This window comes from Hyla sarda, chromosome 5, assembly GCF_029499605.1.
Source record: "Hyla sarda isolate aHylSar1 chromosome 5, aHylSar1.hap1, whole genome shotgun sequence".
Classification (NCBI taxonomy): domain Eukaryota; kingdom Metazoa; phylum Chordata; class Amphibia; order Anura; family Hylidae; genus Hyla; species Hyla sarda.
Window position 1 is genome coordinate 248,707,109 of NC_079193.1, and position 27,738 is coordinate 248,734,846.

General features: G+C 40.4%; 1 protein-coding gene across 2 annotated transcripts in view; it reads left to right on the forward strand.

The window, feature by feature from the left end:
• Window positions 1-27,738, forward strand: part of RTTN (rotatin) — a 259,753-nt gene that overhangs the window by 38,843 nt on the left and 193,172 nt on the right. For both annotated transcript variants that reach the window (XR_008844181.1, XM_056521457.1), the window contains exons 5-9: window positions 4,094-4,186; window positions 17,808-17,907; window positions 24,654-24,768; window positions 26,215-26,365; window positions 26,946-27,105. Coding sequence is in view for 1 of the 2 variants with exons in the window: in XM_056521457.1 (XP_056377432.1) it covers window positions 4,094-4,186; window positions 17,808-17,907; window positions 24,654-24,768; window positions 26,215-26,365; window positions 26,946-27,105 (619 nt within the window). In the remaining variant the exon portion in view is untranslated. The remainder of the gene's footprint in view (window positions 1-4,093; window positions 4,187-17,807; window positions 17,908-24,653; window positions 24,769-26,214; window positions 26,366-26,945; window positions 27,106-27,738) is intronic.

Genomic DNA, 27,738 nt, shown 5'->3' on the forward strand with positions numbered 1-27,738 from the left:
GATATGACGCGGGGTTACTGTGTAACCCCGCGTTATATCAGAAGAGCAGGACCAAGGACGTACCGGTACGTCCTTGGTCCTTAAGGGGTTAAAGGGGGGACTATTTTTTTTTTTTTTTTCTTCACATCAACTGGTGCCAGAAAGTTAAACATATTTGTAAATGACTACTATTTAAAAATATTTAGCCTTCCAGTACTTATCACCTGCTATATTCTCCAGAGGAAGTTTTTTTTATAGTTCTTTTCAGTCTGACCACAATGGTCTCAGCTGACACCTCTGTCCCTGTCAGGAACTGTCCAGAGCAGGAGATGTTTGCTGTGGGGATTTGCACCTACTCTGGACAGTTCCTGACACGTACTGAGGTGGCACTTTGGTCAGACTGGAAAGCACTACGCAACTTCCTTTGGAGCATACAGCGGCTAAGTGCTAGAAGGCTAAAAGTGTTATTGTTATTAGTAAGAAAATTCAAAAAAATGCTTGTCAGTGTAGTAATGTACTCTAAGACATGTATGCATAATATGCATGTTTTTATATGTAAAACAACTATTGATCTATGTATTACTATACACAATTTTTTGCACCTCCTTCTCCCCTGTTGTGTGGTCTGCTCAAACATTTTTAAATTTGCAAAGCTTTGTGCCTAAAATACATGTTCTATATAACTTTAAAGGAGATCTGCAGCCTAAGACACTTATTCCTCATCCGCAAGATGAGGGATAAGTGTCTGATCGCAGAGGGGTCCGAACACTGGGACCCTTGCGATCTCCTGTACGGGGCTCTGCTGCGGCTCTCACGTGCAGGAGGCGTGTTGGCCACTGCATGACGTCGCGGCCGACAAGCTCCCTCTGTTTCTCTATGGGAGAGGTGGAGAGGCAGTGTACGGAGGGGGCATGTTGCCGGCCTCAGTGAGGTCGACAACACTTGCATTAGCCACAGTAATGCCGGGTCCCTGTACGGGAAATCGTGGGGGGGTCCAAGCGGTCGGACCCCCACAATCATACACTTATCCCCTATAAAGAAATAAGTTCATAAAATGACCAAGGAGGAACTATTTTGCATATAAATAAAAATGTAACACCTTCTATTGCTTGTCAGTGTGCATGTAAATGCTCCTCTTCTAAAAAAAAAGACTGCAAGCTGTATGATTTCACAGCTGTTCAGCTTGCACTGGTGAAAGCTCTATTATACACTGCACTAAGGCACAGCAGGGAGCTATTCACATCCCCCTTTCCCCTCCCCTGAGAAAAATGTTCCACCTAAAAAGGGCTTGATTTCCAGGGTTTGTTTGCAAAATTTAAGATTTAGCAATCAAATTTTTAAATTAAATATATTAGGAAAATGCTTAGTTTTTAAGGAAACATTAAATGGGGTAAAATATTTCTAACGACAGTAAACGTTAAGATTATTAAATAGAAGATTTCACTGCTGCAATTGTGTGTTAATAGCCAGAAAAGCAGGCAGGACTGTGCTCCACTGAGCGATTCATACATTTCTCTGGACAGAAATAAACAGATCTGTTGGCTGGCTGGGGAGCTGAGCACAATGCTGCCCGCTTCCCTGGCTCATAGCTTAGGCTGGGTCCACACTACGTTTTGTCCCATACGGGAGCGCATACGGCAGGGGGGAGCTAAAAGCTCGCGCTCCCGTATGTTACCGTATGCGCTCCCGTATGTCATTCATTTCAATGAGCCGACCGGAGTGAAACGTTCGGTCCGGTCGGCTCATTTTTGCGCCGTATGCGCTTTTACAACCGGACCTCAAACCGTGGTTGACCACAGTTTTAGGTCCGGTTGTAAAAGCGCATACGGCGCAAAAATGAGCCGACCGGACCGAACGTTTCACTCCGGCCGGCTCATTGAAATGAATGGCATACGGGAGCGCATACGGTAACATACGGGAGCGCGAGCTTTTAGCTCCCCCCTGCCGTATGCGCTCCCGTATGGGACAAAACGTAGTGTGGACCCAGCCTAACATAGCTCACAATCTTAGCAGGTCTCAGCAGTGAGACCCGATACGTTCAACAACTTTTGACATGTCTAATCGACATGTCAAAGTTGTTCTTAATGACAGTGATGCTTTTAACAATGTATAATGTTACAGGGATGTGGAATTCCTATAACCCAATGCCCCGGGCATGCAGTTCCGGGCGCTGGGCAGGTGAATTTTCTAACCCCATAGCCCTGCTTCGGGCAAGCAGGGCCGGACCTGAAAGCCCCCGACAAGCACAGCAGCGCTCAGAGAGACATATGGTGAAGGCTTCGGACACTAGCCCGCTCAATACTCTGCAGCCCCCAGCTGTTTTCAGTAGCTGGGGGCCGCCGCTAATAGCCAGCATGCAGCGATCACCGCGGCTTGCTAATAACCCTTTAGATCGCCGGTGTCAGCTTTGAAGGGACTAAAGGGACATGTGAATGCGCCCTGGTGGGCTAGTGGGGTGGATCGTCGTCGTTGTCGACGCCCCCCTCCCCCCCCCCGCGCGCGCAGCGTGATCGCAGGGTGGTGATCCACTATAGAGGTAGCCGAAGGGCTTACCTCTATTCCCTGGTGTCCGTGGCTCTGTCATTGATAGAGCCTGGCTGGACTTGGCTCTATCAATGGATTGCAGAGCACACAGATCAATGGAGTTCAATAAAACTATTGATTTGTATGAGGAATCCTAATGATTCCTCCTAAAAGTCCCCTAAGGGACTAATAAAGTGTAAACAACAAAATAAAACATTTTAATAAAAGTTACACACATTTAAAGGGGTAGTCCAGTGGTGAAAAACTTATCCCCTATCCTAAGGATAGGGGATAAGTTTGAGATCGCGGGGGGTCCGACCGCTGGGGCCCCCTGCGATCTCTCTGTACGGGGCCCCGGCTCTCCGCCGAGATAGCGGGTGTCGACCCCCGCACGAGGCGGCGGCCGACACGCCCCCTCAATACATCTCTATGGCAGAGCCGGAGATTGCCGAAGGCAGCGCTCCGGCTCTGCCATAGAGTTGTATTGAGGGGGCGTGTCGGCCGCCGCCTCGTGCGGAGGTCGACACGCCCCCTTCCAGCGGGCTGTCGGGGCTCCGTACAGGAGATCGCGGGGGGCCCCAGGGGTCGGACCCCCCGCGATCTGCAACTTATCCCCTATCCTTAGGATAGGGGATAAGTTGCTCACCACTGAATCACCACTGGACTACTCCTTTAACCCCTTCCATTTTAAAAGTTCAAATCTCCCCCTATTCATATATAAAAATATGTAAAAATAAATGGTATCGCTGCGTGTGCAATTGTACGAAATATTAAACATAACGTTATGTATCCCCTATGGAAAATGACGTAAATGTAAATAAAAATAAAAAATACCAAACCACAGAATTTTAAGAATATCCCAGAAAAAAGATATTGGTGCCAAAATGGTACCAATACAAAAAACTGTTCATGGCGCAAAACATTTGCCCTCATACAGCCTCGTATGCGGAAAAAAGAAGTTACAGGGGTCAGAAAATGGCAATTTAAAATTTTTTTGAAAAACTTTTTTTTTATTAGTAAAACATGACTGAAACTATACAAATCTGGTATTGCTGTAATCAGGCGGCCTAAAGTACCAAAATAACATGTTCGCTCAACCACAAGGTAAATGGTGTAGAAAAGAAATCCACCAAATTTGCAAAATTATCTTTTACTATTTCAATTTCACTTCCCCAAAATGTTTTTGTTTCGGAGCATATGTTATGGAACAATTAAAAGGTATAATTATAGTAGGTAGTTATGACTATTAATAGGGCGAGGAGGGAAAAACGAGAGTGTAAAAGCGAAAATTGGCCCGGACAAGTGGATCGTCATGAGGGACAAGTAGATTTTGCTCCATTTTAGTCCCGTGGACAAGTAGTTTTTTTATAACCTTTCCTCACCCCTGTGTAATATTAGAATAGAATGTGTCCTGTACGTGTTGTAACAGTTATGGCTATTCTGAAGTCTTACCTCTAGCAATTTCACTTGGATTTTGCTTGGCAAATTGTCTGCTAAAAATATACAGTACTAAATACACTATCTTGCTAGAAGCCTGTGCCAGGGGACAGGATGTACTGTTGCAGTCACAATTGTTCTTTCTCGCTTTTAGCTGTACAGCAAAAGGAAGATGTATCTGTTGGATATTTTCAGCAAGACGCATTAAGGCTTCAACCTACAGAAAAGATTCAAGAAGAAACCAGAGGTATGGGTCATGATATATGTGTAATATTCAGTTACTTCATTGTTTGGGACCAGGACGAACTGTTGAGGGTTGTTCCTATGTTTTTTCGTCTAATTAAAGCAACACTATAAAAAAAAATAGTTTTATACTCCATGGCCATAACACTATAGAGTTAAACAGCCACATTACTTCTTCTTTTACCAGGTGGCTTTAGTTCCCCAATATGACTATGGGGACTGCTGTGGAAATTGCAACTCTCCCTCTCTACAGGATTTTCATGCAGAATTCCGTGCAGAAATTCTTCTGTGTGAAGATAGCCTTAGGCAACTGCCTATAGCAACCACTCGGATTCCAGCTTTTATTTATCAAATGCCTTTTTAAAAATGAAAGCTGGAATCTAATTGGTTGCAATGGACAACTGCCCCACTGTTCCTGGGCACAATATTTGATACATCTCCCCATATGTATCTCTATGAAAATCGCGATGTGATTCTCAGAGATGTATAAAGAAAGTAGTTAAAGGGGTTCTCCTGTGCTTAGACATCTTATCCCCTATCCAAAGGATAGGGGATAAGATGCCTGATCGCGGGAGTCCCGCCACTGGGGACTCCCGTGATCTTGCACGCAGCACCCCGTTTGTAATCAGTTCCCGGAGCGTGTCCGCTATCACGCCCCCTCCCGTAGGCTTGCATTGAGGGGCGGAGCGTGACATCACACTGGGGCGGAGGCGTGACGTCACACGCCGCCGGCCCCGTGATCGACAGTGATCACGGGGGTCTAAGCACCGGAGTACCCCTTTAAAGAAAAGATTATCCAAACGTGGCGCTTCTCCCATAAAATATTTTCTTAATTTCAACATCAAAGGTATAAAAGGATGGTGATGGCACTTTCAACGCATTTCTAGCTCGTACCGAGCTCTTTATCAAGATGTGCATACAGATACATAGCCAGGACACATTATATAAAGGAATGCTATGAAGTGGACAAGCTGTGGATTTGCCCAGGAAATTGGTACACCCAGACCTTGGCTTCACATTAGGGAGTCCCAAAATGGCGATTCCGGGACTTCCTGTATTACATAACATCATAAAATTATGGAATAGAGTTCCAATATGATTAAAGGTGAAAACCAGTCCCTGTCCTGGTTAATAAATTCATTTAAAAATACAACAGTTCTTAAATACAAATAAAATACAAAAGAAAAGATTCCACTAAAAGTTACAGGTGAAAAAATTGAGGAGCGCTGTTCCACGATCTCTGCATATCATTCATTGATTTACTCAGTAGTAGCGCTATTCTTTGTAATAGAGTGACACTAACAATGTAACAGTGTCAGTACACTGTGTATATGTGGCAGTGATATTGGTTGTAACGGACCAAATGCCAGCTGACATTGAAAAACCTTTTGTCCTAAGGTAATGATTACATATCTTTTCATTGCTTGTGCTTCTAATTAATGTTATTTGATAGTCCAAGAAAACAGTTCAAGATGCGCTATTCGCGCATTGTTTGCGCATCCAATTTGTGCTGTTTGACAATGCGACAGTAATGGGGGAATTGGTAAGTTGTGTAAAGTTGTAAATATACATTTTTTTCTGGATATTTCTCCTGAGATTCCCACAAGTTTGTCCACTATTATCAAACTATACAGGGGCAAAAGAAAAACATTAATCCTTTTTATTTTTATTTTAAAGCGAACGTGCTATTATTGCAGTATGCTTTGAGTTTAATTCGTTAAATTGTTCCATTTCCATTCTGCTGTTACATGGAAGCAGGTATGTCGGTCTTGACCAGGGCGATATGAGAGACTAGTTAGAGGGGGGGGGGGGGGGGGTAAAGAATTGTTAAAAAAGGTTTCTTCTATTGCTGAATGATTGTTTCCGTGATCTCGTTAAAGCCTTCTGGGGGTCAGCGTTCCCATTTTGTAGATCCAGAAGACCTCTCTCTTCTGTAAAAGTTCAAATCTGTTGCTAACTGTACTAGATATATGGTCGATTGGAGTTACTTTGAAGGGTTGCATATTATCTACATGTTTAGTGGCGCAATGCCTCGAGCACCCATGCAAAAGAAAGTGATTTCTAAGATTTTGACGATGCTTGTTGATTCTGCATCTAAGAGCCTGGACAGTTCTCCCTATGTACTGTTTACCACAGGAGCAGTCCAGGAGATGTATCACATAAGGTGTATCACAGGTTAGGTGGTGTTTAATGGCAGAAGTGTTACCATTGCTTTGTGATGGAATGGAGGTAGTTCCATGGCATATTTCCTTGCAACAGAGGCAAGGGGACTTGCAACATATAAAGCTCCCTTTTGTTCATGTGATGCAGGTTTTTTTCTTATGCTGTTTTAACTGGCTCAGCGCCAACAGGTTTTTAAGAGTAGGAGCTCTTCTGAAAGTGACCAAAGGTGCTGCTGTAATGACATCTTTAAGGAATGATCCATTTTTAGGATGTGCCAGTTGTTTCTCAGGACCCTTTTGATGTTTTTAGCGGATTTATTAAATACTGTAATAAAATTACACTGGTTGTCTGAGGATTTCTTTTTAGTGACCAGACATTCTGCTTGCGAGTGTTTTGTTTGCCTTTTCATATGCATGTGCTACCAAGGTTTTGGCATATCCTTTAGCATAGAATAGTTTTTTGATTTTAGTTGCTTGTTGTTTGAATGTGGAGTCTTCCGTGCTATTCTTTCTTATTCTTTTTAATTGGCTGTGTGGGATATTTTTTATCCATTTGTCATGTCCACTTTTGTAGTCCAAATAACTGTTTGTATCAACAGTTTTTAGGAACGTGGAAGTGATGAATCTTGTGGCATCGTGTGTGATGCATAGGTCCAGGAATTCAATCGGTAGGTCACTGGAAGTTGTGGTAAATCTAATCCCCCAGTTGTTATCATTTAGGGAATTCAACAGACTCAAGGCAGATTCCTCTGGGCCATCCCACACGAAGATGAGATCGTCAATATAACGACGATATAGTTAAATGTGTTTGGTCAGACCTTCTTTACCCCAAACATGCTCATTCAAACAACAAGCAACTAAAATCAAAAAACGATTCTATGCTAAGGGATATCCCAAAACCTTGGTAGCACATGCATATGAAAAGGCAAACAAAACACTCGCAAGCAGAATGTCTGGTCACTAAAAAGAAATCCTCAGACAACCAGTGTAATTTTATTACAGTATTTAATAAATCCGCTAAAAACATCAAAAGGGTCCTGAGAAACAACTGGCACATCCTAAAAATGGATCATTCCTTAAAGATGTCATTACAGCAGCACCTTTGGTCACTTTCAGAAGAGCTCCTACTCTTAAAAACCTGTTGGCGCTGAGCCAGTTGAAACAGCATAAGAAAAAAACCTGCATCACATGAACAAAAGGGAGCTTTATATGTTGCAAGTCCCCTTGCCTCTGTTGCAAGGAAATATGCCATGGAACTACCTCCATTCCATCACAAAGCAATGGTAACACTTCTGCCATTAAACACCACCTAACCTGTGATACACCTTATGTGATACATCTCCTGGACTGCTGCTGTGGTAAACCGTACATAGGGAGAACTGTCCAGGCTCTTAGATGCAGAATCAACAAGCATCGTCAAAATCTTAGAAATCACTTTCTTTTGCATGGGTGCTCGAGGCATTGCGCCACTAAACATGTAGATAATATGCAACCCTTCAAAGTAACTCCAATCGACCATATATCTAGTACAGTTAGCAACAGATTTGAAATTTTACAGAAGAGAGAGGTCTTCTGGATCTACAAAATGGGAACTCTGACCCAGAAGGCCTTAACGAGATCACGGAAACCATCATTCAGCAATAGAAGAAACCTTTTTTAACAATTCTTCCCCCCCCCACCCCCCCCCCCCCCTCCCTCTAACTAGTCCCTCATATAGCCCTGGTCAAGACCGATCATACCTGCTTCCGTATAATAGCAGAACGGAAATGGAACAATTCAAGGAATTAAACTCAAAGCATACTGCAAAAATAGTACATTCCTGCAAAAAAAAGATTAATGTATATATTACTCCTAAAGCATACAATAATAATAGTATGTTCGCTTTAAAAATACAAAGATTAATGTACATTTTTGTTTTGCCCCTGTATAGTTTGATAATAGTGGACAAACTTGTGGGAATCTCAGAAGAAATATCCTGAAAAATTTAATATTTACAACTTTACACAACTCACCAATTCCCCCATTACTGTCGCATTATCAAACAGCACAAATTGGATGTGCAAACAATGTGCGAATAGCGCATCTTGAACTGTTTTCTTGGACTATCAAATTTCAAGGTCAGCTGGCATTTGATCCGTTACAACCAAGATCATTGCAGCCTATACACAGCGTACTGACACGGTTACATTTACACTGTCACTCTATTACAAAGAATAGCGCTACTACTGAGTGAATCAATGAATGATATGCAGAGATCGTGGAACAGCGCTCCTCAATTTTTTCACCTGCAACTTTTAGTGGAATCTTTTCTTTTGTCTTTTATGATTTTATATGTATTTAATAACTGTTGTATTTTTAATAAATTTATTATTAACCAGATCAAGGACGGGTTTTCACTTTTAATCATATTGGAACTCTTTATGTGATTGTATAATGTTATGTAATACAGGAAGTCCTGAAATCGCCATTTTGGGACTCCCTAAAGTGAAGCCAAGGTCTGAGTGTTCCACTTTCCCGGGCAAATCCACAGCTTGTCCACTTCTTAGCATGTCTTTATGTAATGTGTCCTGGCTATGTATCTGTATGCACATCTTGATAAAGAGCTCGGTATGAGCTAGAAACGCATTGAAAGTGCCAGCACCATCCTTTTATACCTTTTTGATATTGAAATAAAGAAAATCTTTCATGGGAGAAGCACCAGGTTTTGGATAATCTTTTCTTTAACTACTTTAAAGGCGTACTCCCCTGGAAACGTATTACATTTTTTTCTGCCCATGTTTCACTAAAATGTTAACTGAAAGAAAGGGACTTTTTTTTTTTTTTAAATCAACTGGTGCCAGAAAGTTAAACAGATTTGTAAATTACTTCTATTAAAAAATCTTAATCCTTCCAGTACTACTTAGCTGTTGAATACTACAGAGGAAATTTTATTACATTTTTGGAACACAGGCTCTCTGCTGACATCACGAGCACAGTGCTCTCTGCTGACATCTCTGTCCATTTTAGGAACTGTCCAGAGCAGCATATGTTTGCTATGAGTATTTTCTCCTACTCTGGACAGTTCTTAAAATAGACAGAGATGTCAGCAGAGAGCACTGTGCTCGTGATTCAGCAGAGAGCTCTGTGTTCCAAAAGAAAAGAATTTCCTCTGTAGTATTCAGCAGCTAATAAGTACTGGAAGGATTAGGATTTTTTAATAGAAATAATTTACAAATCTGTTTAACTTTCTGGCACCAGTTGATTTAAAAAAAAAAAAAAAAAAAAAACTTTTTCCACCGGAGTACCCCTTTTAATCCATTTCTGCTTGCCATCCCTTTTGGAGGATCAGGTGATGGCTGACCGCTCAGTGATATGCTGCTCTAGATGTTATGCTCTGAGCAGAACTTATCTGCAACCCTTTCTCATATATACTATGGTAATACACTAGGATCGCGCTCTTCTCTCTTTTTGTCTCTTCAGTTAATTAGTATAAAGAAAGTAGTCACCTTGGAAGTTGGAGAGTTATTGGGGGTACTCCACTAGAATATATTATATATAATATAAATATATATATATATATATATATATATATATATATATATATATATAAATAAAATATATATTTTTTATATATATATATATATATATATATATATATATATATATATATATATATATATATATATATAATATATATATAATATATATATAATATATATATATATATATATATAATATATATATAAAAAATATATATATATTTTTTTTATATATATTTTTTTTTATATATATATATGGAAAAAGTATTTTTTTTTTTTTTTTTTTTTTAAATCAACTGGTGCCAGAAAGTTAAACAGATTTGTAAATTCTATTAACAAATCTTATTCTTTCCAGTATTAATCAGATGCTGTAATGTTCCACAGGAAGTTCTTTTCGAATTTCCTTTCCAGTCTGACCACAGTGCTCTCTGCTGACACCTCTGTCCATTTTAGGAATTGTCCAGAGTAGGAGCAAATCCCATAGCAAACCTGTCCTGCTCAGGACAGTTCCTAAAATGGACAGAGGTGTTAGCAGAGAGCACTGTAGTCAGACTGAAAGGAAATTCAAGAAGAAAATAACTTCTTGTGGGGCATATAGAAGCTGATTAGTACTGGAAGGATTAAGATTTTTAAATAGAAGTAACTTACAAATCTTGGTGCACTTGATAGAAGAATGAAAAAGTCAGCACTCGCCAGTATTCCAGTTCAGCAAAATTTATTGCACATACCCACAGCCTAGTACATGTACAAGGGAGGACAGACAGATGTACCGTGGGGGGTGGGGGGGGGGGGGGGGGGGGGGGGGGTGGTGGTGGGGGGGGGGGTGGGGGGGGAGGGAATCACAGAGGAGGCAACACCGGGGTTTCGCACTGATTACCTCCGTTGTCGCCTCTCTGTGATACCCCCCCCCCGGTACCATCTGCTGTCCTCCCCTTGTACATGTACTAGGCTGTGAGTATGTGCAAATACATTTTGCTGAGCTGGAATACTGGTGAGTGCCGACTTTTTCATTCTTCTATCAAGGGCACCAAGGTTACTTGGTATATGTGTCTGAGCACCATCATACCCATTGCCGCAACAGTGATTTAGAGTCCGCACCGCTGAAGGTACAGAGTAAGCAGTGCCGAACGTCTTGATTATAATTTACAAATTCTGTTTAACTTTCTGGCACCAGTTGATTTAAAAAAATAAAAATGTTTTCCATGGGAGTACCCCTGGAAATGAAGCCTTTTATTAGGGGAAATGGCAGCGAGGCTGTCTATTACTCCATTGTAGTACCATGGTATTGTTAAAGTATTTGGGCATTTCTAGTCACCATATGGTCCACTTGGTATTCCTAAAAATATTAATTGGTTCTATATAGTTATATAAAATAGTATTTTCTTAAATATTATAATATAAATAATATCTGATTAAGATTTTTATGATCTTGGCATGTTTTCAAGTTGACCTGACAAACAAAAATGTGAAGGTCATGCATATACTGTTTACAGCACCCCACTGTCACACAATTTTTACAACCTCGAGGACCCAAAGCTCATGGATGACATAAAGCAAATTAGAAATGGACCATTTATTTTTATTTTTAAATATATATTAAACTAGTTTTCAGAAAACAATAAACAAAACATAACAAATGTTCATAATGTCATAATGATGAAATAAGAAGGTAGAAACCACACGATCGAGAAGAAAACAATAGAGATCTGTCAGGGGCCAATAGTATGCCCTCTACAACTGTCCCCCTTCAAAGGCCCCCCCTCAGGCATGATAGCAATCATATAATCTCCACAGAGAAAAGGAGATGCAGCCCCAGAAAACGATGTTGGCGTCCACCAGTAGAGAGGCAGTCCAAGGAAAATATTATGGTCAGATGGCGAGCGGGAGCCGCAACCCAATCACATGTCCCCCATCACATGTCAAACGGGCACCCAGTGTGGCCCCTTATCCAGGAAACCCCAGTCGAAACCAACAGCTCCTCTGACTCCCAGGGGATCCAAACAAGATGAAAAACCTCAATAGAGAGAGTAGTCATAGCATATCAGGTAAATATAACTCTCCTAGAGAGCCTCTCAGAGACTCTATACCATACCTGGTTGTGTATCTAAAAGGCAGGACAATTTCGGTGATCTCCTGAGAGTGAGTAACAATGAAAGATCTCCATTTCTGGAAAAAACATTTTGTTCCCGTGTCAGGGTGCCGCTCAGCATCTAACCGGTCTACAGCTAGAAATGACTTAAATTGGGCTATCAGCATAGGCAAATCTGGAGTAGTGGGGTCCAACCATTTGGTGAAAGGACATCGAAGTAACCATCAGGTCCCGGCGCTTCCCGTTGGCTAGGGAGCGGATTGCCAGCTGCCACCTCCTCCGCTGTCACATCTGCATTGAGCTCCTGACTGCTCATCAGATAAGGATGGTAAAGCCATCCCCTCCAGAAACCGTGCCCCCTCTTCAGTAGGAAGGACTGTCACTCTGACGCAGAGAGGTAGTCAGAGGGGTCGAGCATCTACGATCCACTAGCAGGTCTACAACCGAATTAAAGGCCCCACCCAGTATGGTAAATGGACCATTAATACCATTTACCTATATCTTCTAGAGAATGAAAAAAGGAGTTGTCACCATTGGGAGCATAAACATTGTAAATATAAGTATTGCGATTGTGAACCAGCGTTTAGTGTGAAAAGCGCTCCCCTTAATCCCGGTCATGTGAGAGAATGCGGTGGGCGAAAGATTTATTGATTCATGTCAATACTCCAGATTTGCCTTCCACCGCTGAGCTTCCCACTACCTTAGCCACCCATAACTTCTGCATTCTGTTGTGCGGTAATAACTCAATTATGAATTATGAATGGTCATAGAAATATTAATTATGAAAAATGAAATTTATGAAAATTATCAAAATTATGACCTAGTGAATTGTAGACAAAGCCAATAAATACAATTCACATCTGAATCCCACTATTTCCTCAGATATCAACAAGTTATTTTTATTACGGGATGACATTAACGCTAAGGATATAGTTTTGCAATGCATATATGCAAATGGATATCAATAAGATATATAAGTAAACATTACAAGCTTGTTAATTGACTACATATAGTAGAACAATACATGTGAGTAGTAAGTAACTTGTTATAATAAAACAAAAGCTACTAGGTTAGGAATATCATATAAGAAAAAGATTACATATCACTGTGTCCAGAGGAAACCTTATGATATCAAAATGGGCAATATCTAATCATAGACATATCAATATGGAATGCTTAATACACTCCTCGCCCCCTTCTAACCAACTACAAATCACAGGATTTCCATCTAAGGATATAAACATGGAAGAATACTTCCATCCCATTCTGGACTATTTTCTAAACATGACTTTGGTAAGACTATTAAGACAAATAGCAGAGTTTTATGATCTCGCTAGACTATATTTTAGAAGGAAGAACTTGAAACAAGTTTACTGTGTGGGAAATATACATACTTTCGTGAGTAGGAATTCTGTCAATATGTCTAAGCAATTATTTAATGCTTTGATAGATTGAGTCCTGATTCTTCTGCAGGTAGAATGAAGTCATACAATATCCTAAAACTATAATTTCAATATGGAGATAATTATTTTATTTAATTTAGTCGCCAATCTAAATGCTGTAATCCACATTATCCCAGTTAGTCTTAATTAAATGGAATGCAATTTTTGTGTCTCTTACCAAGTCTGTGTAAGAACCTTGCTTCTGGTCCTAGGAAAATTGAGCTGTCCATCTCATCGTCATGCATGGCTATTGGTCTGGTACCGTGTGATCAGTCCGATTTGCTGGAATCTCACATGGCTTTTCCACCTTGTTGGACCTCTTTCCTGTGTCTTTGTGTGTTCTCTACAGCCCCTAACATCTGGTTTACCAGACTTTTTAATTAGACACACCTCCCTAAATTGGAATTCCCCAATGAATGTAGGTTGGGCGTGTACATATGGTAATGACTATGACATTAAGATAATACCCAGAATTGAGCATATCACCCATAATGCCTTTCCTGTCAGTGTAATGTGAACTACTCATACGCTAGGGGGTACTATTGCATAAGCAATTAGCATCATTACCATTAAGGGTTAACTGTCAATAACTGGTCTTAAACCCACATTCCACACTTGAAGTATGGAGCACTATATTATAAGTTCAGGGATTATTTTTGATATAAGTAATCAAAACATGGTTTCTCTAGACAGTCACCAACTAGACATTTTCAACACTATCAAATTTATGGGAAAGATGTTAATACAATGGATGATTCTCGAACACGGATGTGTGAATGTCTAGAGACTGTAACTACCCCCCCCCCTTTATCTGTCTTATCTAAACAGCCATAAATATCTAAAGCAACAACCCTTATTCTCTCCCAGACTGGCACTTGAATAGAAGAATTTTAGAATACACTGTGGTCTATTTAAAACATAATAGCAAAATGGACGACATCATGCTATTATGCTATGAAACATAGTGATTCATTTTTTAGGCCTACAATAAGTATGACAATTCTCTGAAAGTTCTGTTCCGTAAGGTGGGTCTCCTGGAGCAAGACCACGTTTGGATGCAGGCGCTTCAGAAAACGCAGAACTTTCATGCGTTTTTTTAGGGGAGCACAGTCCCTTAACATTCCATGTCACAATCTTAGACATATTTTCTGAATAGCCCCTTGGAGGCAAGGAGGAGGGGAAAGGGGCAAGACTGGATAGAGTACGTATAGGAGATGGTACAGAGAAATGAGCTTAAGAGACACAAATAGAATATGCAAGAGAAGGAGCCAATGGAGGAAACCGCCACAACCTAGGAGACTGAAATACGTGTGGACCATGCATCGTATAGGAGACCCAGGGAGGAAGGGCAACCCACACATGGCATGGTACAAAGTATTCCAGAAGTAGAACAAAAACATCAACATAAAAAGCCCAGGACAGACCGACCCCCAGTATAGAACAAGGACTGCCGTCGGGTGGGTAAGGGACTTCCAGGGATGTGGAATTCCTATCGCCCGACGCCTGGGACATGCACCAGATGCATTTCTCCGGCCCTTAGCGTGGCAAGCAGGGCCAGGCCTGACAAGCGCTGCGGCACACAGATCAATTGAGTTCAATAGAACTCTATTCATCTGTATGAGGACTATAAGGATTCCTCCTAAAAGTCTAATAAAGGGTAAAAAAAAAAAAAAAAAAAAAAAAAAAAGTTTTAATAAAAGTTTAAGACACACCTTAACCCCTTCCATGTTAAAAGTTCAAATCACCCCCTTTTCCCATATAAAACCATGCAAACATAATAAAAATAAACCTATTTAGTATCGCTGCGTGCGTAATTGTACGACCTATTAAAATATAACATTATGTATCCCGTATGGTAAATGTAAAAAAAATACCAAACCACAGAATTGCAATTTTTATAATATCACAGAAAAAAAAGTTAAAAAGCAATTAAAAAGTCAGATCCAAACCAAAATGGTACCGATACAAAAAACAGATGATGGCGCAAAAAATTTGCCCTCATACAGCCTGGTAAAAGCTACAGGGGTCAAAAAATGTCAATTAATGTTTAAATTAGTAAAACATGATGTAAACTATACAAATCTGATATCATTGTAATCAGGCCGGCCTAAAGTGTGAAACTAACATGTTATCTGACCACAAGGTAAATGGGGTAGAAAAGAAAACCACCAAATCTGCAAAATTATCTTTTACTATTTCAATTTCACTTTACCTAATATAAATAAATATATATATTATGGAAGAAGATTGCAGCACAGCTCTATTCCACAAACGTTGGTGCTACCGACCAAAAAGCCTGATCAGGGCTTCAATACTATAGAAAAAAGTCCAATGGCGCAGCATTCCAATAAAAAAGGTGCAAATTTATTCACATACCGTATTTATCGCCGTATAACACGCACTTTTTAGGCTAAAATTTTTAGCCTAAAGTCTATGTGCATGTTATACGCTGATAAGCCACTGCAGTTCAATGATTTAAAGCGGGCGCTTTAAATCAATGAACTGCAGTGGCTTTGCAGGTGCAGAGACAGCCAGCGCTGCCGGCTTCTCTGCCCCTGCCTGCTCTGGGGTCTAGAGCCCTGCTGCCGGCCCTTCTCTCCCCCTGGCTATCGGCGCCGCTGCCCGTTCTCTCCCCCTGACAATCGTGCCACCCCATTGCCGGCGCCGATAGCCAGGGGGAGAGAAGCGGCGCCGGCAATGGGGCAGCAGCGCCGACAGCCAGGGGGAGAGAAGGGGTGGCGGCACAGATAGCCAGCGGGAGAGAGGCGGCGGCAGCAGGGCTCTAGACCCCAGGAAAGGCAGGGGGAGAGAAGCGGGCAGCGACGGCCTCTCTCCCACTGCCTTTCCTGGGGGTGTATCGAGGTATACACGCGCGCGCACACACACACCCCCTCATTTTACCATGGATATTTGGGTAAAAAACTTTTTTTACCCAAATATCCTTGGTAAAATTAGGGTGCGTGTTATAGGCCGGTGCGTGGTATACCCCGATAAATATGGTATATCTCATAACAGCAATGTTTCTGCTCCTATGGAGCCATTTTCAAGGCTTGAAAATGGCTCCATAGGAGCAGAAACGTGGCTGTTATGAGATATATGTGAATAAATTTGCACCTTTTTTTATCGGAGTGCTGCGCCATAGGACTTTTTTCTATATATATATATGTGTGTGTGTATGTGTGTGTGTGTGTGTGTGTGTGTGTATGTATATATATATATATATGTGTATATATATATATATATATATATATATATATATATATATATGTATATGTATATGTATATGTATATGTATATGTATATATATATATGTATATGTAGAGGGTAGGCAGCACAACCACGTATTCTAGAAGTCTTGGGGTGCAGGCAAGGATAGCAGTCCCAATCGCAGATGGCTCAAATAATCCAAGATGCAGAAAATGTAGCAGCACACCCAGTAGTAAAGTGCAAAAATTGGGATTTATTGACCCATATCAAATGCATTTGATATGGGTCAATAAATCCCAATTTTTGCACTTTACTACTGGGTGTGCATATATATATATATATATATATATATATATATATATATATATATATATATATACAATATTAGGTCAGAGAATGTTATTGAACAATTAAAAGGTATCATTATAGTAGGTATTTATGGCTATTATAAGGCGAGGAGGAAAAAATGAGAGCGTAAAAGCTAAAATTGGCCCATACAAGTGGATCGTCATGAGGGACAAGTAGATTTTGCTCCATTTTAGTCCTGGAAAATTTCCACACCCCTGGACTTCACTTTTTTTCATGCATGTGGGCCGTCAGAACTCCCACCCTGGACCCCCTATACAGCTAGGGAGTAAGGCGCTAGAAACAGGAACAGACAATAATCGGGCCCTCTGGAAACAGCAAGATCCCTAGAGGAACTACCGGACAGGCAATGACAGGGAGGGGAGCCCCTGGTATACCACAAAGGAATGATTAGGAAAACCATAAAGGAGACGTAAGCCCCGAACCCCCACCCGCTAATCCAAGTGTGAGACCTAGTAATGCTCAGCATAGTGGTGTGGTGTGATTCAGAGTTTTTTCTTCTAATATTCATTTTTTATTCTTTGACATATTGTATATTATTAAATTACTAAAATAGCCTGTAAAAGTTAAAGTATACCTGTCATAGGGTTTTAAGCATTGAACATGCACAGGTAGCTTTAGTCCTTGAATATGTTCAAATATCGATTTTATTTACTTGCTACTCACAAAATGGAGTTCTGATTGTCTCTATAACTCTGGAATCCTTGTGCAGTACAAATTCCTCTGTGACAAGTTAGGCCATATGGGGAATTTGGAGGAGGTAACCTTCTCTCCTTGTTTGTTGTTCTGTGTGTTTTTTTGTCTTTTTTTTTGTCAAAATATGTTCTTGCTTTATTTCCAGTAACAGTACATCATGGTAAACCTACGTGTTTAAAGTTCTCCACATTTCCCTGGTTGACACTGACTACAACAGATAAGCATGTCCTCTCTTCAAATGAATCGTAAGTGCTTATGTTTCTATGAAGGTCATGCTTGACTGAATATGTATTATTAGCCATTATATAAATGGTCCTCCCTTTAAAATATAGGTCATTTCAGGATTAATGTATTTATATTGTAAGAAGTGGGAGAATTTTTATCATATATATAATTTTTTTCATAAGAAATATTTTTTTTATTCTGTTTTTATATTCTATATAATATTTATACACAAAATGTATTTCTAATAAAAAATATATGAAAAGAGCTCCAAAGGCTTCTTTAGTTATGTGCGGTCTATTTTTTTATTCATTTATTTTTGCCAATGTTTAATGCTCCTTTTATTTATTTTTTTATTTTTTAACTGTTACCCCATTTTTTCACTTGTGGTATGCTATGTCAAGAAGTAGCAATCTTGAAACTCCCCAATTGGTCAGTATCTCGTGTGTGATGAGCAGGATTGTAAATACAGGAAATCTTTAAGAAGCAATTTGTATTCATAAGCCAAGTTAAGCCGAGAGAAGAGGAGATATAGATATTTTGATAATTCTTCTGTACCTTAGCTCGTGTACACTGTCTTTGGCTTATAATGGATAGACTGGTGAAGTGTCATGTCGAAGAACTGACGGGAATTGTTGTTTTATCCCCTGTAATCGGAAGACTCCCCATAATTTTATTGCATTTTGTATTTATAACCTCTTATTTCCAAGATACGGTGTTGTGTTGTAGATTTATTCCTGTTGCAGATAAACTGCAGTCACAAGAATAGCTAAGAGATTTTACAATTGGTGCAGTACACATGCATATATTTCTCAGGTCCCTTGAGCCAAACAAATGGGCAAAAGATATGTAGTTATCAGGCAAGTGATACAAGGCATAAATACTCCGAATATAGAAGCTTTGTTCCAGTCCGCTGAGAATTTAGTGCTGTTCATAAACCTTTATTCCCAGACCTGTTTTTGTTTAGCCTTGCGACGTGGTGACATTTGAGTCTGCATCATGTTAAAAAGCAAAGTCAATGGAGGTTTGAAGTGCAGTTTAATTTGTCTTTTTCTCAAGTCACACTGATGGCATCACAATCTGCCCAGATGACTGAAATATTTGGAGCCGTGTAGTGTTTATTAAATTGCAGATTTGTGAGAGTCCTCTCGTGTTCTTGACCAAAGTACTATTCAGGTGTCTCGAGGAGCATTCCGTAGTGTTTCACTGTTTAGCTGTTAGTTTTTCTGGTTGGATTTTAGTACCTGATTCCAGTAAACGGGTCATTTTCATTAAGGAAAGTGGTTTGTTCCACTCGAAAAACATATGTCTGCTTGATACAACGTCTCATAAAGTACAAGCACAGTCGTAAGTGCTTTTTAATTGCTGAGCCACTTGATCTATCATTTGCATTTCAAAATTAATTTCCATGTTCAAAGGCAACTAAACATGAATCATTCTTGGGTGGAATTAAACAGGTTGAAAACTTCATAAACAGCACAATGGGTTTTCTAAAATGAACCCCTTTTTCAATGACCTTCAAGTTTGTGCCTGCCAAATAGTCAATTTCTTTTAGATTTTTTTATTTTTATTTTTTTGCTTTGTTGACTGTAAAATGCAAAGCCGATCTAATTTACTTTTATATTTCTATTAACTACTGTAAGGATTTTTGAGAAATAATAAAAAAGATGTCTGTCTAAATTTCCAGACAAGTATTTAGTATTATTGCACATGCTGTGAAAATGCAGGCGAGATAGCATGTTTGTAAGAATTTAGGCCAAATAAAATGACTGTAATTTTAGCTTTTACTCTTTGTACAGTGCTGTATGAAACACTGAAATCATCTGGTTCCATAAATTTCATAGAGCGACTCATAGGTTTCCAATTTGGGAAATCAAAGGGAGTAAATAAACCCTGGTTACGTATCAGCTGTGTTTTTGGAACATTTATCCTATCCCATGTTCATTTTGAGACATGCTTTGCAAGCCAATTTCTTAAGAAAAGATTTAGCGAAACTGATGCTAAGGAAAAGTGATGCGTTTGACAAAGGGCTGCTGCAAAATTAGAGCTGGAAGCTGGGATTATAGGAAATTATAATATACGTAATGAAACTGGACAGGAAATATTGATGTTGTATAGCACAACTTTTCTAAGATATTTGAGACTATGCCACACAAAAAGTTAGTACGTATAATGAGGATGCGAAGACTAGGTGAGGATACAGTATATGCAAATGAGTCGGCAACTGGCTCGGTGATAGTAAGCAAAGGGTGGGGGATCAATGGAACTTACAAATGTAAAACTCAGAAACGCAGCCGCATATCCACAATTTGTATTTTGATCTACCTGCATCTCAGCATAATTTAAAAAACAGGTTGTTAGTATACATTTTGATCAAAAAGTACAAGCCCACTCACTATGTCAAGGCCACAGTCAGAGTAGGTGCCTAAACTATTACTGGCATAGCACCGAGCGGTGACCTCCGCCACCGCAGCACCAAGCCCAATGACCCAGTGACCAGGCACCCCGACAAAGCCCCGGTCTCTGGGCCACACCACCCCACAGACAAAGCACCACAGCAACAATGGCCGCCACAGAACGCCACACCAGTGTGAATACCTACAATGGGCTCACTGCCAGAGGGATAAGAGAATACTAGGAGGAAACTCATATGCAGTCTCCTGCTAATTAAAAATGCCTGGGCCTAATGGGTGGAGTGCTGGCCATGAAAGAGGGGACAGACTACAAATGTAAACCAAAAATAGAGACATTTTTAATATTTAAAATTTGGTAGGAAGACTCAAAGGGCCCTATTCCTTTTGGCAGTTTCCCAGTCTTTGACTGGGAGAACATGGTAAGTGAGTATCATCTGTTCACACTGTTGCTGTGCTGTGCGGCATCAATTGCTGCTGTGGCACAGTGTCTGTGGGAAGGCACAGCCCAGGTTATGGTTGGACAGCACTGGGGCTGCTCTGCCAGTGGGTTGTTCCCCCTGTGGGCACTTGCAGTTGTGGCGGTGGTGGTCGCCGATCTGTGCAGCACCTTTTTATGCTAGGGACATTAGGGACCCGTTACTTACAGGTGGCCCTGATGTGGCTAGTGGGCTTGCACTTCATGATTATTAAGTATACTAATGACCTGTTAGTTTAATATATTTTGCTGAGAAGCCTAGGATCACTGCACATGTTGTAGATGTGCGACCATGTCTGTTTTTTGTTTGTTTTTATTTTTTTTCTTTATTTGAAATAATGATTAATGAAACTTAGTCTGGGTACCACAGGGGACAGTACCGGGCCCACTTCTTTTCAATATGTTTATAAATTACCTTTGTAGAGGTATGGCAGAATAGAATTTAATTATTTGCAGATGGTACTAAACTGGATACGGTGATCACCATAGAAGAGGATAACATAATATTTTATAGAGGGACCTGGGGAAGCTGGAGGCTTGGGCACAGACATGGCAAAGGACGTTTAATATGGATAAATTTAAGGTTACGCACTTGGGTTGTAAAATCAAAATGTAGAATTGTGTTAAATAATAAGACATTGGGTAAAACTTCTACCGGAAAGGACTTGGGGGTACTGGTGGACAGTAAACTGCCATCAAGGCTAATAAAGTCATGGGATGTATCAAGAGAGGCATAGTCTTGTGTCAAGGACATAATCTTGCCTCTGTATAAATTATTAGTCGGGCTGCAAATGGAGTATTGTGTACGATTTTTGGCACCTTTTATGTAAGGCCATTGCTGAACTGGAGAGGGTGAAGAGGAGGGAGACAATTGATAAATTGAGATAATTTATGATCTGGGAGGATTACAGGACCAATACAGGTTATCAAGCTTGGGGTTATTTGTAGAGATGAGCGAACTTACAGTAAATTCGATTCGTCACGAATTTCTCTGCTCGGCGGTTGCTGACTTTTCCTGCATAAATTAGTTCAGCTTTCCGGTGCTCCGGTGGGCTGGAAAAGGTGGATACAGTCCTAGGAAAGAGTCTCCTAGGACTGTATCCACCTTTTCCAGCCCACGGGAGCACCTGAAAGCTGAACTAATTTATGCAGGAAAAGTCATCAACTGCCGAGCTGAGAAGTTCGTGACGAATCGAATTTACTGTAAGTTCGCTCATCTCTAGTTATTTAGTTTGAAGAAAAGACGTCTTAGGGGCGAGCTGACAACTACTATACCAAAATATTCACTGGAAGAAGGCACACACCACCAAAAAAATAATGATAAATACAGAGATTTTATTAGAACATATACATCAAACATCATATACTTGGAGACATTTAAAAACAATTAAAACAGCTCAAACAGATCATAGCACAATCCTGGGGAAGGGCCATGAACCCCCTCCCACAGGTTAGTGACCCCGTCCTATGGTTATAATACCACAGTGTATGTGGGATAACAGTATGTCACAATCGCCTATCCTGTCCCACAATAACAGATATTCCACAGTTAAAGATAGTGCTCAATGATACTTAGGCAAGGGCAGAGATGGACATCCAATAAGCAAGGACTGGGTCACGCCAGAGCCCCACGCATTCCGTCGCATAGTGACGTCCTCAGGGGTGTCGTGTAGAGCTATAGCTAGAGGAAAGAAGGTTTCACCAACTTCATCACAGATTTTTAGAACTTGACAAGTGGTGCAGTTACCAGAGAGACTTAACATCTGAACAGTAGTCCGTAGCAATCAGGTGTGTTTATTTTTTTGTGTTTTTTTTTTTTTTTTTTTTTTTGGCCTCTGAGAAATTAAGTGATTTGATTTATTGTGAGCAACTGGTCACCCTTTTTCTCTGCACAGGTTTCAATAAATCTCCCCATAAATAATTATGTAACTGCACCCTTTATCACAAGTTCTGATAAATCTTAGGGGTTATGTGGTGAAAAGCTTCCCCCCCCCTTCTTCTCCCCAGCCTTTATTTTCCTCCCTCACTCGCCCAGTTACTCCTGACCTCCAGTGTAAATAGTGTCACCCTCTTCCTGGTGCTGGGGGTCCAGCAGGGTCCAACCTCAACCAGTGATTGGCTGAGAGAAAATGTAAGTTTCCCCAGCAAAAACCCAGGCCAAAAATGTGCAGGTTTAATCTCCCATTGGCTTAATTGGGGAATGTTCAAAAAATCCATGTAGTTTAAAAAGGGGGGGGGGGGGGGGGGGGGGAAGGAAATAAGCAGTGCTTGAAAAAGAAGTACCATGTTGCTGTACTGGGCAAGTCTGGTTAAAAGCTTACATTGAATTCATTGACAACCACTTGAAAAACCACATCAAAATTGCCACCAAAAACTGCACAGCTAGTTCTGAATTGGTCTGTTCATAGCCTCAATATTTGGTCTAATAGGCAAATTCCACTGTTCTCACGTCGGAATTTCCATGCAGAATTACGCTTGGAATGTCCGCACGGAAGTTCCGCTGCAGCAGAGTCCCATTGAATTAAACTGGATTCTGCTGTGCTGTGCACATGGGGGAATTTGTTCATGAACCTGTTCATTCTTTCTGAGGACTCCGCATGGAATGCATAGCTGTCTGAGACGGCACATTAACGTGCGGTCTGACAATGGCCAGTAATGGCCTTGAGACCAGCTAACGTCTATCAGAATCCCCTGTTGAAACATATTGCACATGCACTGATTTTTCATGCAACTTTTTTTTTTTTTTTTTGATAAAATAATTCTAATAGATGATTCTGGTCTCCTGACCCACCATCACTAGTGTAGTACATGGATAAGGCTGTGCTAAGAAGGGGATGTGTCTTTGCAAAGTATAAAATCAGTGCTGCTTTAATAAGCATGTATCAGTAGGTTGTGCATGACCCTGTGATTTCAGGTAACTTTTCAGAATGTTATCCTTGTTAATAGCATTTTGTACCAGTTTACCCCTCCACATCCCTGAGATACACCTTAGAATGGTTGGAGACTAAAATCTATGACTGAGCATTCTGAATCTTGATTCCCATCTCATTAGAACAGTATTTTGCTAGTATATGTTGAAAACCTGTTATGTATCAGATAAAAACCATGCCAACATATACTACAGCCTACTGGCCATGGCCCTTGTCACTTTAATAGTTACAATGTACGGTAGTCAACTAGTGACTGTTTGGGCCATTTCCTGCACATATGTTTATATAGTGAGTGCATTAGACTATTCTTTTTAGTCCCGATAAATAAACATATGTGTGAAAAATGGCCCTAAGTTGGGGCCATTAAAATGAATGGGGCCTCATACCAGTACAGTGTGGTATAAATCAGGATCCCATGATTTTTTTATTTTATTTTTTACAAGCTTCTATATACCGCAGCCCCTCCCCTCCTAATAAACTTCTTTAAACAGTGTAACCTGATCCTTCAGGGAAGCACTGTGTGGCAGAAAGTCTTCATTCTGTTGTACAGATTCCCTTTAACTGAAAAGATAAGTCTGGGGGGGGGGGGGAGCTAAAAGTGGAGAAAGAAGCATATTTTTCTAATAAGATACATTACAGAGTTGCTTATGTTTGTATGCACTTCTTCTTTTGCTGTATACCTCATTGTTTAAAATGACATTTATACTGGAGGCTGCATTATTGAGCGATCCTATTGACTACAAGCCTCCTCCTGATTTCTGTGACCTACATTGTCATAATGGAGACCTTATTTTCTTGCCTGAGGCCCATTGTGTGTGTGTGTTTTTTACATTATATGTACTATATCAGCTTCATATCATAAGACACATTTTGCATAGTTTAAACAATGAGATATCGACATTAAAGTTTGAAGTTGGAATTGCACATTGCTACCATATTGTTAATTTTAGCTCACTGAGAAGCAAAGACCATGGCTTAATTTGGAGAAGTTGTCATCTACTACAAGACGTTGTGATGGAAGATTTCCCTTCTGAGATTTTTCTTCAAAGACCAAAGATTGTGAAGGTTAGACAAAAATGTACAATGTTGATGGTTTTAATTGTTCTACTTTACTACGGTAACACTTCCATAGCCATGTGACCTGTCCACCTTTTGCAATCAATTACTGTATTGCTCCAATACATCTAAAAGGAAGCAACTATGCAATTAGCCTTAATTATGGTTGCCTATCTTTATTGTGTATACAGCTGCTATGGAGACCTGTGTATCCATGGTAACAGACTACAAACAAATCCTCTGTAGCCTGATTCTGGGGAAATTACCATCCATTTGTCCCCTACTTATTAGTGATACATTTTTGGTAGAGTAGCAAGAGCTGGCCCTTGATCATGTGAGTGTTGACTGAAATCAGAATAAGAAGGAGGCAGGAAACTAGCTGTGGGCTGCTGCTTAAAGCCATATGGGGGTACAATTGGTATAACTGTTTAATCTAATAACACTAACAAGTGTTTTCTTAGAAGTATTCTGCAAGCTGTGCATTCTACTGTACTTGTATGTTTTTTATTAGGGATGTCCCGATACTGGTATCTGTATCGGGGCCGATACTAGCTATTTGCATGGTATCGGGGACTCGTTTAATGTCCCCGATACCTGCTGCCGTTCCACTGTCCCGTTCTTCCGTCCTCCGGGCCGCATCATGTCGTCCTATGGAGGAGCATGTGACATATACGTCACTCCGCCTCCTCCCCTGCGCACAGCGTAACGCTACGGAGGAAGCAGAGTGACGTAAATGTCACATGCTCCTCGATAGGACGACATGATGCGGACCGGAGAATGAAACAGTGGAGTGGCAGCACCCGACAGAGGAAGTGAGCTGCCTTCAAGGAGGGGGTCTTCTACTAATGTCTACCGTGGGGGGCCCTGCTGCTGTTTAAACGGGGGCCCACTGTCTAAAGGGGGGCTGTGGTCTACAGGGGTGCTTCTACTTATGTCTATAGGGCGCTGCTGTCTACAAGGGGGGCATCTGCTAATGTATGCAGGGGGATACTACCTACTATTAAAGACAATCTTACAGCAGAGTCACCTGCACGAACTTGAATTCATGGGTAGATGGTGACCCGGTTTCTACCGCTGCTCACCATGTGATCATTGGTCTAACCGCCAATGCAAATTCCCTGTTCTGTCCAATGGAGAAGAGAGAAATCTTGGCTCATACTACAGCAACTGCCTCCATTATACACAACAAGGACCCACGTATCATACGGTAAACAGCGCCAGAAACCGGGTCACCCTGGTGTCAGATTCCCTTTAAAATATAAGTACCGTACTCGTACTTGGTATCGGCGAGTACTAGAATTAAAGTATCGGTACTCGTACTCAGTCTTAAAAAAATGGTATCGGGACATCCCTACTTTTTATTCTCTTATACAGTATGAGACCCATTTTTATGGATTAGTAGATTTCATACCAAATAATTGTTGTATTAATTTCTGCTTTTTATTGCACCCTTAGAGCCTCTTGTCTTTGCTGAGCCTTGCATTTGAAAAAGATGGCCAACAACATTTGGCATTTCAGTCTGCTGCCTGCTTGCATCGCTTGTGTACACTGCTAAGAAGCTGTCTGAACTTTCATAGAGATCCTGGCTTTTTAAGCACTAAACAAGGTAAACAAACATAGTCTAACAGTTATTCTTTTTTTGGATATTGCTTGCCACTTACTGATCATTTCTGGGCTGCACCTGCACTTTTTTTTTTTTTTCCGTGTAGGTGTGCTCGTATTTTTTTTGCAGAAATGTATGCAACTGTCCGAGTCAACTGAATAGGACTTGCAGAAATGTATGCACATGCAGAAACACCCATATTCAGATGAATGAAACTTAGTTTTAGCAGCTGATACTTATGAAACTAAGTGTGAACATTACAATTTAATTTACATAACAAAAATGGAGAAGAAAAAATTGTATGAATATTTTGTTTTAAGGATTGGGAATTTTATTTTATTTTTTTTAAGTGCCAGGTTGCCTTGGAAAATGCCTGGGTCCACTTTTGCTCATGGTTTCCTTCCTATGTGTCGACATGCATTTCCTTTTTATAAATCACTTTTTTAATTTCCCATCTTTGCTTTGTTTAGTCAAAAAGGTGAAATTCATAATGCCTAAACAGCAGTTTCATTTGATGATATTCCCTAAGTGGATTAAACACACATAATTGTAAAGATATTTCTTTTCATTTAATATTTTACAGATGTGATTTCCCAGAATTCCTCTGTGTCATACCATACCCCAGCAACTCATAATTCACAGAATGCTTCCCCTGAAAATGAGCATCTCCGGCCTTCTGTGGTGGGACGGGCTAACCAGAGGCCCAGTGGAGATGGGCAGGATTGGGATGCTACATCCTCCAGGCAAGTGGCCATTAGACTGTGAGCCTTTCATTAATTTTTCTGTATTGTAACTAGTGTAGTTTAAAATGTTCTGTTTACTTGTAATATAAATGTTTAGACATTTATTATTGGTGCCAAATTTAGTAAAATAGTGCATGCTGCTTATTACATTGGCTGCAACTCATTGGACACTTATAAAAGAATATACCTGTTTTTCGTTACATTAACTTATACAAAAGCTGGCGCTCAAGGTATTAACTATTACGTTTTGTTCCCATAATTGTACATAATGCAAAGCACGATGAGCCTTCTTTACAGCACATGTTGTGTGGTTTAACGTTTTTTTTTAGCAAAAGCTTCTGGTATGTACACTAAGTGAATCCATAGGGCAGAGCCGAGCTGTTACATACCTTGGCACACTTTCTTCCTTGCCCTCTGGACTCTTCACTTCAGTCTAGGAGTGGTTAGGAGTTGACAGCAAGTGAGGAGGTTTGCTAGGCTGGGGCACTTGAGAAGCTTGGGTGCATCTCCTTAACACTTGGATGAGAAACAAAGTGTGATTTTATAGGTTGGGCAACCACCTTCCACTTCAGGAAAGTTAATTTGCTTTTATACCCTAACAGCTATCGATGTTGTCTGCAGCTCTCCATAATA